General features: G+C 43.6%; 1 protein-coding gene across 1 annotated transcript in view; it reads left to right on the top strand.

The window, feature by feature from the left end:
* The window catches only part of LOC129711368 (nuclear receptor ROR-beta-like), a 73,141-nt gene extending 58,471 nt beyond the window's left edge, over window positions 1–14,670 (top strand). Inside the window, exons 7-10 of the mRNA XM_055658982.1 lie at window positions 2,985–3,092; window positions 5,007–5,117; window positions 9,553–9,665; window positions 10,653–14,670. Coding sequence (XP_055514957.1) covers window positions 2,985–3,092; window positions 5,007–5,117; window positions 9,553–9,665; window positions 10,653–10,814 — 494 coding nt within the window. The 3' untranslated portion in view covers window positions 10,815–14,670. The remainder of the gene's footprint in view (window positions 1–2,984; window positions 3,093–5,006; window positions 5,118–9,552; window positions 9,666–10,652) is intronic.
* The last annotated feature ends 738 nt before the right edge of the window (window positions 14,671–15,408 follow it).

Raw genomic sequence — 15,408 nt, 5'->3', positions numbered from 1 at the left:
TGTACCAGGCCCTGGTGAAGACCACACCTGGAGTATTGTGTGCAGTTTTGGTCTCCTAATTTGAGGAAGGACATTCGTGCTATTGAGGGAGTGCAGCATGGGTTCACCAGGATAATTCTCGGGATGGCGTGACTGGAAATATGATGACAGAATGGAACGACTGGGATTTAGAAGGATGATTGGACATGATAGATGCAGGAAACGTGTTCCCGATGTTGGGGGAGTCCAGAACCAGGGACCACAGTTTAAGAATAAGGGGTAGGCCATTTAGAACTGAGCTGAGGAAAAACATCTTTCACCCAGAGAGTTGTGAATTTGTGGAATTTTCTGCCACAGAAGGCAGTAAAGGCCAATTCACTGGGTGAACTTAAAAGAGTTAGATAGAGCTCTAGGGGCTAGTGGAATCGAGGCATATGGGGAGAAGGCAGGGATGATTGTAGATGATCAGCCTTGATCACATTGTTGGTGGTACTGGCTCCAAGGGCCAAATGGCCTCCTCCTGCACCTATTTTCCAAAAACCCTGGTTATTAAACACCTCTTTATAACGGATCTCAGTTACAGTTGTCTGTTCATGCTGGTTGTTAGCGGGCGGTGCGCTGAAGCTTCAGATCTTCTGTAGTGTTTTGTTTGTACGTATATGGAGTGTTTGTTTACTCGTTTGACTTCCTGTCTATTTAGCAGTTCTGGAGCTGCTGCGTAATCGGAGATGGTGCTGAGCGTTGCTTGTCACTTCATGTCAATAGCTGTTAGTCAGCGAGTCGGGGGGGGGGCGAGAGAGCGAGGAGGTAAACAATCTTGCAGAGCTTGGCAATGGGCATGCAACAAAGTGGGCGGGTGGATGCGGAAGCACAGCGCTCCTCTGCTCCTCCGCCATCTTGGCAACTCCTAGCCTCGGCCACCTGGTAACGGCGCAAAGCTCCCATTGTCGTCGTCGTCCCCCCGCCCCTGCCCGCCCGCGTTTCCGCCAGGTTACCCAACGACCTGGCGCGGCACGGCAGGAGTGGAGAGAGTGAGCGGCGAGGATTATTACGTCACATGTGGGATCTGTGGCTCTGCCGTTCCCTGGCTGCGAATCTCCCCCACCACACCCCCGGTTCAACCCCCCACTCACGAGTGGGGAGAGGTACCCTCAGTGGCGCAGCAGTAGAGTTGCTGCTTTATAGCTCCAGAGACCCTGGTTCAATCCTGACTACGGGTGCTGTCTGTACAGACTTTGTATGTTCTCCAAGTGACCGCGTGGGTTTTCTCCGGGTGCTCCGCTTTTCTCCCACACTCCAAAGATGTACAGATTTGTAGGTTAATTGGTTTCCATTCGTTGGGCTAGTAAAATGGCCCTAGTGTGTGGAGGATGGTTTATACAGGGTGATCGCTGGTTGGGGCAGATTCGGTGGGACGAAGAGCCTGTTTTTGCGCTGTATCTCTAAACTAAACTAGACTGTGGATCAAAGTTGTAAGAGTGGACACTTCTCATGGAGATGTAGCCATTCCGCTTATTACATTTACTAACTTGTGAAATATTCTATAGATGTGGTTTAAGAGGAGGATGTATGTTGTGAAAAACCAGTGTAGCTGCATGGCTTCTTTTGAAAAGTTGCACAATAACATTTGACATTTAATTTTAAAATTAAAAAGATTTTTGCAACTGTGCTGTACACGAGTTGTGCTGCTCATCGTACCTGACCCGGCGACTCTATTTAACCCGTATACCCGTGGCCATCGCTGCCACATTCTGCACCACTGTCCAGCCCAGCACCTATTTTTATCGCAGAATAAACTCCGCATGTGGATAGTGAGCGACAATGGATAATCTGGCTGGATTTCTTGCCCGTTTTATAACCAAGGCCCACAAGCTGTTACAGTGGTGCTTTGTGGAGCTAGGCAGACAGCTGCATCTCACAAGCACTCAACCATTGATGCTTCACTCCTAAACATTTTAAGTAGTGTATTGATCTACTAATTACAGCAGCGGCAAAGCGCATTGAAGACGTTGTGAATTTGATGGAACAAGCTCGGAGCGATCCAATCAAAGAGAGTTTGTTTCCCATTCCCTTTGCTATTTGAGTGCCTGCTTCAATTTTACTTGCAAGTTTGCTTCAACTCTGGTGTGTCCATAACCTGGTCTAAGCATCCAGTGCGTGTCAAATATTTTCCTTTAGCTCATCTATCCATAAACCTGAATCTAAGGCCGCCTCTTCACTTTTGTCCTCTTAGAACTATTTTAATAATTTGGGCAGCACAGTGGCGCTGCGGTAGAGTTGCTGTCTAACAGCACCAGAGACCCGGGTTTGATCCTGAACATGGGTGCTGTCTGTACAGAGTTTGTACGTTCTCATTGTGACCTCGTGGGTTTTCTCCAGGTGCTCCCGTTTGATCCCATACTAAATACGTACAGCGTTGTAGGTTAATTGGCTTTGGTAAAATTGTTAATCGTCCCTAATGTGTAGGATAGTGATAGTGAATACTATGTTTACATCATGCAGCAAAAAAACTTATACTTAAATTCTGGAAAAATGCACCCACATTGGCGCTCAAAATCTGGATTTCAAATATGTCTGAAATGTTACATCTCGAAGATATGAGATTCGTCCTATCAGGCACATCAGGCCAGTTCTTAAAGATTTGGTCTCCCTTTATCGACTTATTACAAGCATATGGTGCAACACAACCGTATAAATTAACTGTTTCAGAACCGGGTGAGGGTATATATCCCTTTTAATTTTTCTATCGGGCTTTATATCTTTATGGGCTCTTTCTCTCAAATGTTTCATAAACTATCAATATCACTACTTTATTTAATATTCTCTTTCTCTCATTTACTTGCTTTTGCTACTTTTTTTACTACTAAATTTAAAACACAAAGTTGTACATGAAATGTATTATGTTATTCATGCTTTATATTATTGTACATTGCTTCTAATAAAAATGTATTTAAAAAAAAAAAAATTATGACATTAGTAAACAGATTTTTGTCGTCTTATCTTAGGTTGCCTTGAGGTGTTGTTGGTGCGAATGTGCCGGGCATACAACCCAATGAACAACACGTTGTTTTTCGAAGGGAAGTACGGCAGCACACAGATCTTCAAGTCCTTGGGTAAGATTGCGGAATAAAGATCGGGTGTCTGAAGGAAATGCAGCCCATCAAGTCTACTCCGCCATTCAATCATGGCTGATCCATCTTTCCCTCGCAACCCCTTTCATAGAAACATAGAAATTAGGTGCAGGAGTAGGCCATTCGGCCCTTCGAGCCTGCACCGCCATTCAATATGATCATGGCTGATCATCCAACTCAGTATCCCGTACCTGCCTTCTCTCCATACCCCCTGATCCCCTTAGCCACAAGGGCCACATCTAACTCCCTCTTAAATATAGCCAATGAACTGGCCTCAACTACCCTCTGTGGCAGAGAGTTCCAGAGATTCACCACTCTGTGTGGGAAAAAAAAAAAGAAAAAAGAAAAAATGGGCCTTCTCCCCATAAGCCCTTGACACCCGTACTAATTCAAATTCTGTCCAACTCCACCATAAAAATATCCATTGACTTGGTCTCCACAGCCTTCTGTGGCAATGAATTCCACTGATTCACCACCTCGGACTAATAATCCCTCGCACTAGTCTAGAACCATGTTCACCTGCCCGCATCTGTTTTATCAAGATGATAAACTGTCTCCTGATGTTTTTTAGAATCTATTTTCTGTTTAATCTCTGCCCACATGTTTCAGCGAATGTCTGAGAGTATTGAGTATAGAAGTTGGCTGATAATCTTGCAGTTGTGTAAGACGGAGGTAAAGCCGCATTTAGAGGATTGTGTTCAATTTTTGGCACCATGTTATAGGAAAGATGTTGTTAATTTAGAAAGGGTACAGAGCAGATTTACCAGGATGTTGCCAGGACTCGAGGGTGTGAGCTATAGAGAGATGTCTGGCAGGCTGGATCTATTCCTTGAAGTGCAAGAGGATGAAGGACGATCTTATGGAGGTGTATAAAATCATGAGAGGAATAGATCAGGTAAACGCACAGTCTCTAGCCCAGAGTAGGGGAATCGAGAACCAGAGGATATAGGTTTAAGGTGAAGAGGAAAAGATTTAATACCCCTTTTCAATTTTTTCACACAATGTGTGGTGGATTTATGAAATGAGCTACCAGAGGAGGTAGTTGAGGCAGGGACTATAACCATATAATATAATAACCATATAACAATTACAGCACGGAAACAGGCCATCTCGACCCTTCTAGTCCGTGCCGAACACATAATCTCCCCTAGTCCCATATACCTGTGCTCAGACCATAACCCTCCATTCCCTTCCCATCCATATAACTATCCAATTTATTTTTAAATGATGAAAACGAACCTGCCTCCACCACCTTCACTGGAAGCTCATTCCACACAGCTACCACTCTCTGAGTAAAGAAGTTCCCCCTCATGTTACCCCTAAACTTCAGTCCCTTAATTCTCAAGTCATGTCCCCTTGTTTGAATCTTCCCTACTCTCAGTGGGAAAAGCTTTTCCACGTCAACTCTGTCTATCCCTCTCATCATTTTAAAAACCTCTATCAAGTCCCCCCCCTTAACCTTCTGCGCTCCAAAGAATAAAGCCCTAACTTGTTCAACCTTTCTCTGTAACTTAGTTGCTGAAACCCAGGCAACATTCTAGTAAATCTCCTCTGTACTCTCTCTATTTTGTTGACATCCTTCCTATAATTAGGCGACCAAAATTGTACACCATACTCCAGAATTGGCCTCACCAATGCCTTGTACAATTTTAACATTACATCCTAACTTCTATACTCATCCCTACATCCCAACTTCTATACTATCACAACATTTAACAAATATTTAGACAGGTACATGGATAGGACAGGTTTAGAGGGATACGAGCCAAACGCAGGCAGGTGGGACTAGTATAGATGGGACATGTTGGTCGGTGTGGGGCCGAAGGGCCTGTTTCCACACAGTATGACTATGACTCTGACTGAATTTACAGAGTTGGAATTTCTTCTTTCCCTCAGGTTGTGACGATTTTATCAGCGTTGTATTTGAATTTGCCAAAGGTTTGTGCTGCCTGCATTTAACGGAGGAAGAGATTGCGTTGTTCACAGCTGGCATCTTGTTGTCACCAGGTAGGTACACTAAATATTTCTGCACCGTTGTAGGAGATACAGTAAATGTTGGTCACATCTTATTCATAACGAGAGAGATACAAAATGCTGGAGTTACTCAACGGGTCAGGCAGATCTTTGGAGAGAAGGAATAGGTGATGTTTCGTGTTGAGACCCTTCAGACTGAATGAATTAATTAATAAGTTTATTGGCCAAGTATTCACAAACAAGGAATTTGCCTTGGTGCTCCGCTCGCAAGTGACAACGTCGTACAGTGACAGTTAGGAAAGACACATAAAACATTAAACATTAATAATAAAACATTATTGATTAAACATGGGAATTAAGTAAAATACCAGAGCAAAAGGAGGCTAAATTTCGTTCAGACCATAAGGTCTGAATGACAATAAAGGTGTATTCATTTCAATACAGGTTTTTATACATTTTGGTTTCACCATGTAGAAATTACAGCTGTGTTTATACATGATTTCACCCCCACCCCCCCACCCACATTTCAGGGCACCATAATGTTTGGGACACATGGCTTCACGGGTGTTTGTAATTGCTCAGGTGTGTTTAATTGCCTCCGTAATGCAGGTAATAGAGAGCTCTCAGCACCTAATCTTTCCTCCAATCTTTCCATCACCTTTGGGAACTTTTATCTCCTGTTTTGCTGTTTATCTCCATGGGACTAAAGTTGTGTCAATGAAAGTCAAAGAAACCATTATGAGACAGAGAAACAAGAACAAGAGACACCAGGCAAACCTTAGGCTTACCAAAATCACCTGTTTGGAACATCATTAAGAAGAAAGAGAGCAAAGGTGAGCTTATTAATCGCAAAGGGACTGGCAGGCCATGGAAGACCTCCACAACTGATGACAGAGAATTCTTTCTATAATAAAGAAAAATCCCCAAACACCTGTCCGACAGATCAGAAATGCTCTTCAGGAGTCAGGTGTGGATTTGTCAATGACCACAGTCTGCAGAAGACTTCATGAACAGAAATACAAAGGCTACACTGCAAGATGCAAACCACTGGTTAGCCGCAAAAATAGGATGGCCAGGTTACAGTTTGCCAAGAAGTACTTAAAAGACCAACCACAGTTCTGGAAAAAGGTCTTGTGGACAGATGAGACAAAGATTAACTTGTATCAGAGTGATGGCAAGAGCAAAGTATGGGGGAGAGAAGGAACTGCCCAAGGAGGAGGAGCCATCTTGGGGTCCGTTTAATTCACTTTTTTTTTGTAGTTCTAGTGAGTCCTGTGTTTTGTTTGTGGGAGAAATAGACTTTTTATTGTGGGGTGAAGGGGGTAACTATATTTCCAGGTCCCTACCTGGTTGGTGAGGCAGCTTTTTCTCCGGGCTGCCCCGTCGACCCGTCCTCGTGGCCTACCAGTGGGCGTGGAACGCCGTTTCCTGGCGGGGACCGCCCAGCACCTCTGCTTCGGTGGCGGCACAGCGCTGGAGCGCTATCGCGGAGCGGGCGATGCCTTGCCTGGGTCACCGCGCTGGATCGACGCACTGGAGCTCCGGTGAGCTGTGACCGCCGTGTTCAACACCTCCGGGCTGCGGGTCTGTGAAGCGGGCGGCGCCGACTTCAACATCGGGAGCCTGGGAGCTCCAAACCGGCGCGGCCTTGTCAGCTTCGGAAGCCGCGATCTCCGGTAAGGAAGCGGCCGTTCCAGGTGGCCCAGCCGCTGAGAGGACTCTCCCGACGCCGGGGCAACAGCACCCAGCGAGAACGGCCAGGAACATCGGGCCTCCGCAGAGGCAATAGTGGAGGCCTCAATAGGCCTGACTTTGGGAGAACTGGGGATGGGGACTGGACATTGTTTCCTTCCCCCACAGTGGTAACCATTGTGGGGGGATGATTTTTGTGTGTAAGTGATTATTTTAATTTGTGTCCAAGATGGCTGTCGGAAGGGAGAGTCTACGCTGGCGCGGTTTAGCTGCCGCTGCTCTCTCTTCACATTGTGTTTTTGATTTTTTTGTCTTTGGATCGAATTCTGTCTTGAATTTGTGTATTGGTGATGTCTTTATTATTTATTTTACTCCGATTATATGTTTTTTACTCTTGTTAAATTCTGTAAGGTGTCCTTGAGACTTTTGAAAGGCGCCCACAAATAAAATGTATTATTATTATTAAGATCCAAAGCATACCACTTCATCTGTGAAACACGGTGGTGGGGGTGTTATGGTCTGGGCATGTATGGCTGCTGTAGGTACTGGCTCACTCATCTTCATTGATGATACAACTGCTGATGGTAGTAGCTTAATGAAATCTGAAGTGTATAGACACATCCTATCTGCTTAAGTTCAAACAAATACCTCCAAACCCATTAGCCGGCGGTTCATTCTACAGCAAGACAATGATCCCAAATATACTGCTAAAGCAACAAAGGAGTTTTTCAAAGCTAAAAAATGGTCAATTCTTGAATGGCCGTCAATCACCCGATCTGAATGCAATTGAGCATGCCTTTTATATGCTGAAGAGAAAACTGAAGGGGACTAGCACCCAAAACAAGCATAAGCTAAAGATGTCTGAATTACAGACAATAGACAATGGGTGCATGAGTAGGCCATTCAGCCCTTCAAGTCACCACCGCCATTCACTCTGTGATCATGGCTGATCATCCACAATCAGTACCTCATTCCTGCCTTCTCCCCATATCCCTTGACTCCACTATCTTTAAGAGCTCTATGTAACTCTCTCTTGAAGGCCTCCGGAGAATTGGCCTCCACTGCCTTCTGAGGCAGAGAGGCCTGGCAGGGCATTAGCAGAGAAGGCTCACAGAAACTGGTGATGTCCATGAATCGCAGACTTCAAGCAGTCATTGCTTGCAAATGATATGCAACAAAATACTAAACATGACTACTTTCATTTACATAACATTGCTGTGTCCCAAACATTATGGTGCCCTGAAATGGGGGGACTATGCATAAAAATGGCCTTAATTAAAATCTGACAACGTGCACTTTAACCACATGTGATTTTTATTTTTATTACAAATCAGAAATTGTGGAGTACAGAGACAAATAAATAAATGATGGGTCTTTGTCCCAAACATTATGGAGGGCACTGTAAATTTGCAATTCCTTACTGCACATTAGTTTATAAGTAGTTTGATTGTGAGCCAAGTGTAGGGATCCATTTGTTCAATTCCAACTCTTAGGCCCTTTTCCATGGTTCCTCATTTGATCTATGTCACCTGAACCTGTAAAACCTGTAGAGCAAACTTGTTTGAAATTCAGTGACTGAAAGGCTCCAGTTTCATTTTGATTCAATTTAATTGAACAGGAAGAATGTATGTCCCATCTACACTAGTCTCACCTGCCTGCATTTGGCCCATATTCCTCTAAACCTGTCCTATCCATGTACTGTCTAAATGTTTTGTTAAACATTGTGAAAATACCTACCTCAACTACCTCCTCCGGCAGCTCGTTCCATATACCCGCCACCCTTTGTGTGGAAAAAGTTACTCCTCGGGTTCCTATTAAATCCCCCCCAATCCCATGTCCTCTGGTTCTCGATTCCCCTCCTCTGGGCAGGAGACTCTGCGTCTACCCGATCAATTCCTCTCATGATTCTGTACAGGCTGATGGGCGTCGTTTTGTGTCGGACATCTTCTTTAATCCTGTCCCAAAATGTCATCTATCCATGTTCTCCAGAGATGCTGTCTGACCTGCTGAGTTATTCCAGCATTTTGTGTCACTACTTGGTATAAAGCAGCATCGGCTGTTCTTTCATGGTTTAATCATGGCTAATCTCTGCGCTTTTTATGACTCGTTACCTGATGGTTTTGTAAACTGAACTGAGCTGATTGATTAAAAGATACAAAATGGAAACCAGCCCTTTGGCCCATCGAGTCCATGCCTGCCACTCGTCCACACTAGTCCTATGTAATCCCACTTCCTTATCCAGCCCTTGCACATTTTGTGTCGATCCCTCAAACCAAACTTTAAAAAAAAGGGAAAAAATGAGAGAAATAGAAACAGATGGCACAATGGTACAGCTGTAGAGTTGCTGCTACACAGTGCTAAAGACCCAGGTTCAATCCTGACTACGGGAGCTGTCTATATGAAGTTTCTAAATTTTCCCCGCAACTGCGTGGGTTTTCCCCGGGTGCTCCGTTTCCTCCAACACTCCAAAGACATGCAGGTTTGTAGGATAATTGGCTTTGGTAAAGATTGTAACTTGTCCCTACTGTGTAGGATAGTGCTAGTGTACTGGGTGGTCGCTGGTCGGCGTGGACTCGGTGGGCCGAAGGGCCTGGATTCTTGTTGTCACTCGAAAGTAAACTAGGGGATTGGAGTAGGATTAGTGTAAATGGGTGGGTGGTCAGAAAGGATTCAGCATGCCGTATGAACTTTATGATGCTTCACTAGCAAACAAGCTATTACTGTTCCAAACACTTCTTTATCGGGTGTAGAACAATATTTCACCCCTCTCTTTAAGATCGACCATGGCTCACAGAAGCCAGAAAAGTTAAGAAGCTACAGGACAAGATTTATGAGGCGTTGCAACACGTCATTCAAAAGAATCAACGGGACGATGACAAGTTATCAAAGGTAAAGAACTATGTATCAACTTGGCTGTAAGATGGAAAGTTATTTTGGGGGAAAATAAATATAAACACAGAAATTAGGGCAGCACAATAGGGCAGAGTTGTTGCCTTCCTGCGCCAGAGATCCGAGTTCTATCCTGACCAAGGGTGCTGTCTGTATGGAGTTTGTACGTTCTCCCCGTGACCTGCGTTGGTTTTCTCTGGGAGCTCCAGATTCCTACCAAAGCCCAATGACGTGCAAGTTTGTAGGCTAATTGGGTTGTTGCAATTGTAAATTGTCCGTAGTGTGTGTAGGATAGTGTTAGTGTGCGGGGATCGCTGGTCGGTGTGGACCGAAGGACCTGTTTCTGCTCTGTATCTCTAAATTAAACTAAACTATGCCTCATACCAGTGGTCGCTGGTCGGCGCCGACTCGGTGGCCGCCTGAAGAAGGGTTTCGGCCCAAAACGTTGCCTATTTCCTTCGCTCCATAGATGCTGCTGCACCCGCTGAGTTTCTCCAGCATTTTTGTGTACCTTATGCCTCATACAACTTGTGTTCACAACATGGCACACTTCGATAATGCTATTCTCGGTTAAAAACTTGAATTTCTACCTATGATTGGTGAGGTAAAAGATTTTGGGGAAACTCTTTCTGTTCCCTCTCAACTGATTGCAGTCTCTCTGATGTTTGCACTCATCATTTAGTCTAGCACCAGGGGGCACGGCCTCAGAATGAAAGGACATAACATTAGAAAAGAGATGCGGAGGAATTTCTTCAGTCAGAGGGTGGTGAACCTGTGGAATTCGTTGCCACAGACTGCTGTGGAGGCCAAGTCAGTGGGTGTTTTTGAAGCAGAGATTTGTAAGAGTCAGGGGCTATGGGGAGAAGGGTTTGAGAGGGAAAGATAGATCAGCCATGATTGAACGGCGGAGTAGACTCGATGGACCGAATGGCTGATTGTGCTCCGATGACTTTGGAACTTATGAACTCTTCCCTTCCTCCACCACAGCTGATATCCAAGTCATCGCTGCTGAAGTCGGTTTGCAACCTTCACGTGGACAAGCTGCAGCTGTTCAAGTTGCTGCACCCACAAACGGTGCACAACTTCCCGCCACTCTACAAGGAGGTGTTCAGCACGGAAATGCAGTATCCTGACTCCACCAACAGCTAAACGCGGCGTTCCCAAAGTGGGAAATGGACGGGCTGTAAACTCCTCCATCCCCCAGTGGCAATAGCTCGAGAATGAATGTACTGCACTCCATCTTGTTTCACCGTCACAGTCGAACGAATGTAAATAACCAGACACTGAGTAGTGGAAATACTGACTTTTGTGCATGGCAATTAAAATCAACTCCATTGTGATCATGGACCCGAATGCAACATTACAAGACTCTCCCTCCAAGGTTCTTTATATAAAATCTGTTTTGTTTTTTTCCATCAGTTTAAAAGAAAGAGCAGCAAATTAAAGGAATATAGATAGTATTTTATCTGTAATGCAAACCTATATATGTTATTAAGTTGGTTTCTTTTTACACAAAGGCTCGGTGACTTCAGACTTGTTCTTGTTGAGGTTGGATTTTTCTTTCTCCCGAACATTTCTTCAGAATGACGGCATCGAGAAGATTTGAGAAAGTGTGGGTCAAAGTCCCTTGCAATTGGCATCCAACACTGCTGCAGATAGCAATTTTTTTTTTTAAACTCTGAAATCCTATACATGTAAATGTCTATATGTTGATATTACTGCTTTATATCTTTAGGCTATGGTCGATAAGATGCCTGCATGTAATAATAGCTCAAACCTATGGTACCTATTCAAACTCTGACTGTGCTGGTGGACAATAGTCACAGCTTAGCTACGCATTTACATTTATCCCTAGGACAAAAATCTGGTGTTTTCCCACAAAGTGGCCTGAAGGTGCGGCTCGCACAGAAAATGCACATTAGACATTTTTTTGTTTAACGGTTCACAGTTTTGATCTTTAACTAACAGCAGGCCAGCATTTTTTAACCAGCCTGTGCAGATCTGAAGAACCCAATTTACAAGATTGGACCTGGGCAGATGCAACCAATGACAATAAAAAGGTTTCTCTGTCCCTTCTGCAAAATGGCCGCAGTTAGCAGAAAAATAACATCAGTGAGCCTGCACTGTATAAGAATGAGGTGCTATTTGCCCACAGACTTCTCGCTCTGAGATCCAATTTGTTGAACGAACTACTGGTCAAAAAATAAGTCATGTTAAATGGTTTATCCAAAGTCCACAGCCACCTTTTAAAACTAGTAACGCATTTTGTACCCCTTTGGAAGTTCTTATCAGCTGTTCCCATCAAAAGTTAAATTGGATTAGTTGGTTGTCAGTAAGGAGGATGCAATGAAATTCCTTATTGAAAAGGAGTAAATAATGCAGATACAGAAGTGATGAGATGTGGCGAGTGTAAAGGTTGTGTGGTGCGAGACTGTTGTGCAAAGTGCAGTTAGTGCAACAGGATATGAGAGCAGGATAATGGAATGTGAATGAGGTGGAGGTAAGGGGAAGGGGGTGTATGAAAGAGGGATTGGTTCAGGATGGACACACAATGCTGGAGCAACTCAGCGGGTCAGGCAGCATCTCCAGAGAAGAGGTGATGTTTCAGGTTGAGACCCTTCCGGAGGAGTCAGATAGCAGAGGGGTAGAAGCCGTAGTTAAGTCTGGTTGTCCGAGCTTCCCAGCTGTTGTATCTTCATCACAGAGGGCAGAATAGGGGGAAACAGGCCAGGAGTATCCAAATCCTAAAATAGTTTCTGAATATTATTTACTCATCGGTATCTTTTACTGAAATGATCTTCACTGCTTAATATGTTTCTGACCAGCAGCAGTAACCAACACGTTCTAAATCATTACACTTCTACTGCTGTTATGCGCTCCATTCCATGTACCAGGGAGGAGAAACTGTTCGACGTCCTTGCCTTGTGTCAAAGAGCAAGCTTTTATAAGTATATATATATAATTTTGCGTAGCGAGTAATCTCATTTCTCCATTACTGGTGTCCTATAAGGGAATATAGTCATAGAATAATATATAACATACAAAATAAATTATTTATTAACTTAATCGTGGTTTGGAACTTTACACACAGTGGGTCTTTTCATTTAAAATACCATTTGAAACTGGGGAAGAATAATAATTTGTTTCTAATTCAAACGGGGAGGAAGCTGCAATCATGTGATACAAGTCCAGGTTGAGCACAGTTGAGGAAGTCCCTAGGAAGTTACTTGTGCACTGGAAGTTAGTTGTAGCAGGAGTTATAAATCCCCCAAAAAACAGATTGCTGCACTGAGACATAAAGAGGAAGCACTCCGTACTTCACCTGAGGGACATTCCTGACCTGATGACTATGGTCTCTCAGTGGCTCTGTAAATGGACACAGTTCATTTACCTTTAGAATGGTGCCGAGGAGCAATTTCTTAGTTGGCGTGTGGTGTGCCACTGAAAGCTGCGGAGGTCAAATCAATGGATATTTTTAAGGTGGAGATTGGTAAATTCTGGGTTGGTGCAGGTGTCAGGGGTTATGGGGAGAAGGCAGGAGAATGGGGTTGAGGGAAAGATTGATCAGCCATGATTAAATGGCAGAGTAGACTTGATGGGCCAAATGGCCTAACTCTGCTGCTAGACATTATTAACTGTGTTAGACTAGGTCCAGGCAGTCTAGATTTGACGTGATTGTTTAAAATCAATCCTCTGGACTTGAGGGTGAATAATCGCAACTTGACTGCTGTCTACTGAATGCCTTGGATAGATACAAAATACTGGAGTAACTGGGTCCGGCAGCATCCCCGGAGATGATGAATAGGTGACGTTTCGGGTCGGGACCCTTCTTCACACTGATTGCAAGAATGGGAGGAAAGAAAGCTCTAAGTGTCCTGAATGCCTTGGTGTGAGTGGACCCTTGCAGAGTCCACTGGGCGCAGGCTCAGACACATAGAAGGCTCTTTTTAAGCAAAGTAGCGGAGAGCCTTCGGAGCAGCGGAGTCTTTTGTCTGACAACAGAGCGGGGTGGAGGAGAAGAAGAGTAAAGGACAAAAGTGGGAAAAGTTGAGACACGACGGAACGGTGGAAGTGAATAGCACATGGTCTAATCGGCATTTCTGACCCCCTTGTCTTCTCCAGTGCAAGAACTAATTGGAACATATTGGCAGAGTACAGGCATGGAAACCCAGAGGGTGATTCTGCCTTTTAAGTGGGAGCGAATATTTAAAAAAAACTTATGAAACAACAAAGTATTATTTTCTTGCAAATTTGGACATGGGTACGTGAAGGATCCGTTTGTTGAATTCCAGATTTTAAGCACTTTCTTCTTTGTTTTATATGAGGAAAAAAAAAGAGATTTCTTTATGAAATATTCATTAGATATAGCTGTGCTTTAGATCTTCTGGTGCATTGATGTGTCTTATATATTCGTTTCAACACCTGCAGCGCAGGATACGGCTTCTGCTCGGAAACAGAAGGATATAATTAGTCTGTATTTTGCATATCTGCTTGGCAAAAATTGTATTCAAAGATATTCTGCTGGGATTCAAAAGCAGATTCATTCCTTATAGGATACGTTTTGGCTCCTGCTATACGGTAGCATCTCACACCACTTTAAAAAGAAAATTTAAACTTACACTGTATTATTTTTGTCAATGTTGTGGACAAAATGAAATGAATGAGCACCCAGCTATTTTTCCTCTTTCGATATGGTGAAACCCGCTTTCTCTGGCACATTTATTGACAAAATATTTGTTACCTAGTTTAGAAAGTCATTTTGATGTTTATTGCTCTGTATCGTTAAACTGTAATTCTATTTTTTTTAAGAAAAAAGAATGAAATACTTATATAAATGTAAGATGAGAAGAATAGAAAGATTTTTTTAAAAGCCTTATCTGGATTTCAATGACAAACAAATTCTTATTTTAATATATTGTGAATTTAAGAATGATTGGGATAGCAATTAGTGATTCTATTCTAGATGCATAATGTAAAGGATGTGTATATGAACCATAATAAAATTATATATTATATGAACATGGAGTTTTTAAATGTGTAAGAAGGAACTGCCGATGCTGCTTGAAACTGAAGATAGACACAAAACGTTGAAGTAACTCAGGGACAGGCAGCATCTCTGGACGGAAGGAATGGGGGCTTTTTGGGTTGAGACCAAGACTGGTCTCTAGACCCGAAACGTCGTCCGTTCCTTCCCTCCAGAGATGCTGCCTGTCCTGCTGAGTTACTCCAGCTTTTAGTGTCGTCGGGAGTTATTAAATGCTTTTGTTTCACTTTCGTACACAGTATGACAAGTATTGCAATGGGTCTGATGTTATAAATTGAGCAAAGTAGTCAGGACGGCATGGTGGCACAGCGGTAGAATTGCTGCCTAATGCCCCTGTCCCACTTAGGAAACCTGAACGGAAACCTCTGGAGACATTGCGCCCCAGCTAAGGTTAAGGGTGGTTATTTGGGAGGTTATTCTAGGGAGGTTATTTGGGTGGAACAGAAATGGGGAAAGTGTAGTTTTGGAGTTTGTAAAATGTGTGCAGGATAGTTTTTTTGCAGCAATACATAGAGGTACCTACTAGAGAAGGGGCAGTGCTGGACCTCCTGTTAGGAAATTAGACCAGTCAGGTGGTGGAGGTATGCGTTGGGGAGCACTTCGGGTCCAGTGATCACAATACCATTAGTTTCAATATAATTATGGAGAAGGTCAGAACTGGACTAAGGGTTGAGATTTTTGATTGGAGAAAGGCTAACT

The sequence above is a fragment of the Leucoraja erinacea genome, chromosome 29 (assembly GCF_028641065.1).
Source record: "Leucoraja erinacea ecotype New England chromosome 29, Leri_hhj_1, whole genome shotgun sequence".
Taxonomy (NCBI): domain Eukaryota; kingdom Metazoa; phylum Chordata; class Chondrichthyes; order Rajiformes; family Rajidae; genus Leucoraja; species Leucoraja erinaceus.
The sequence above is the reverse complement of the archived record's forward strand: the minus strand, read 5'-3'. Positions and strand labels throughout refer to the sequence as shown.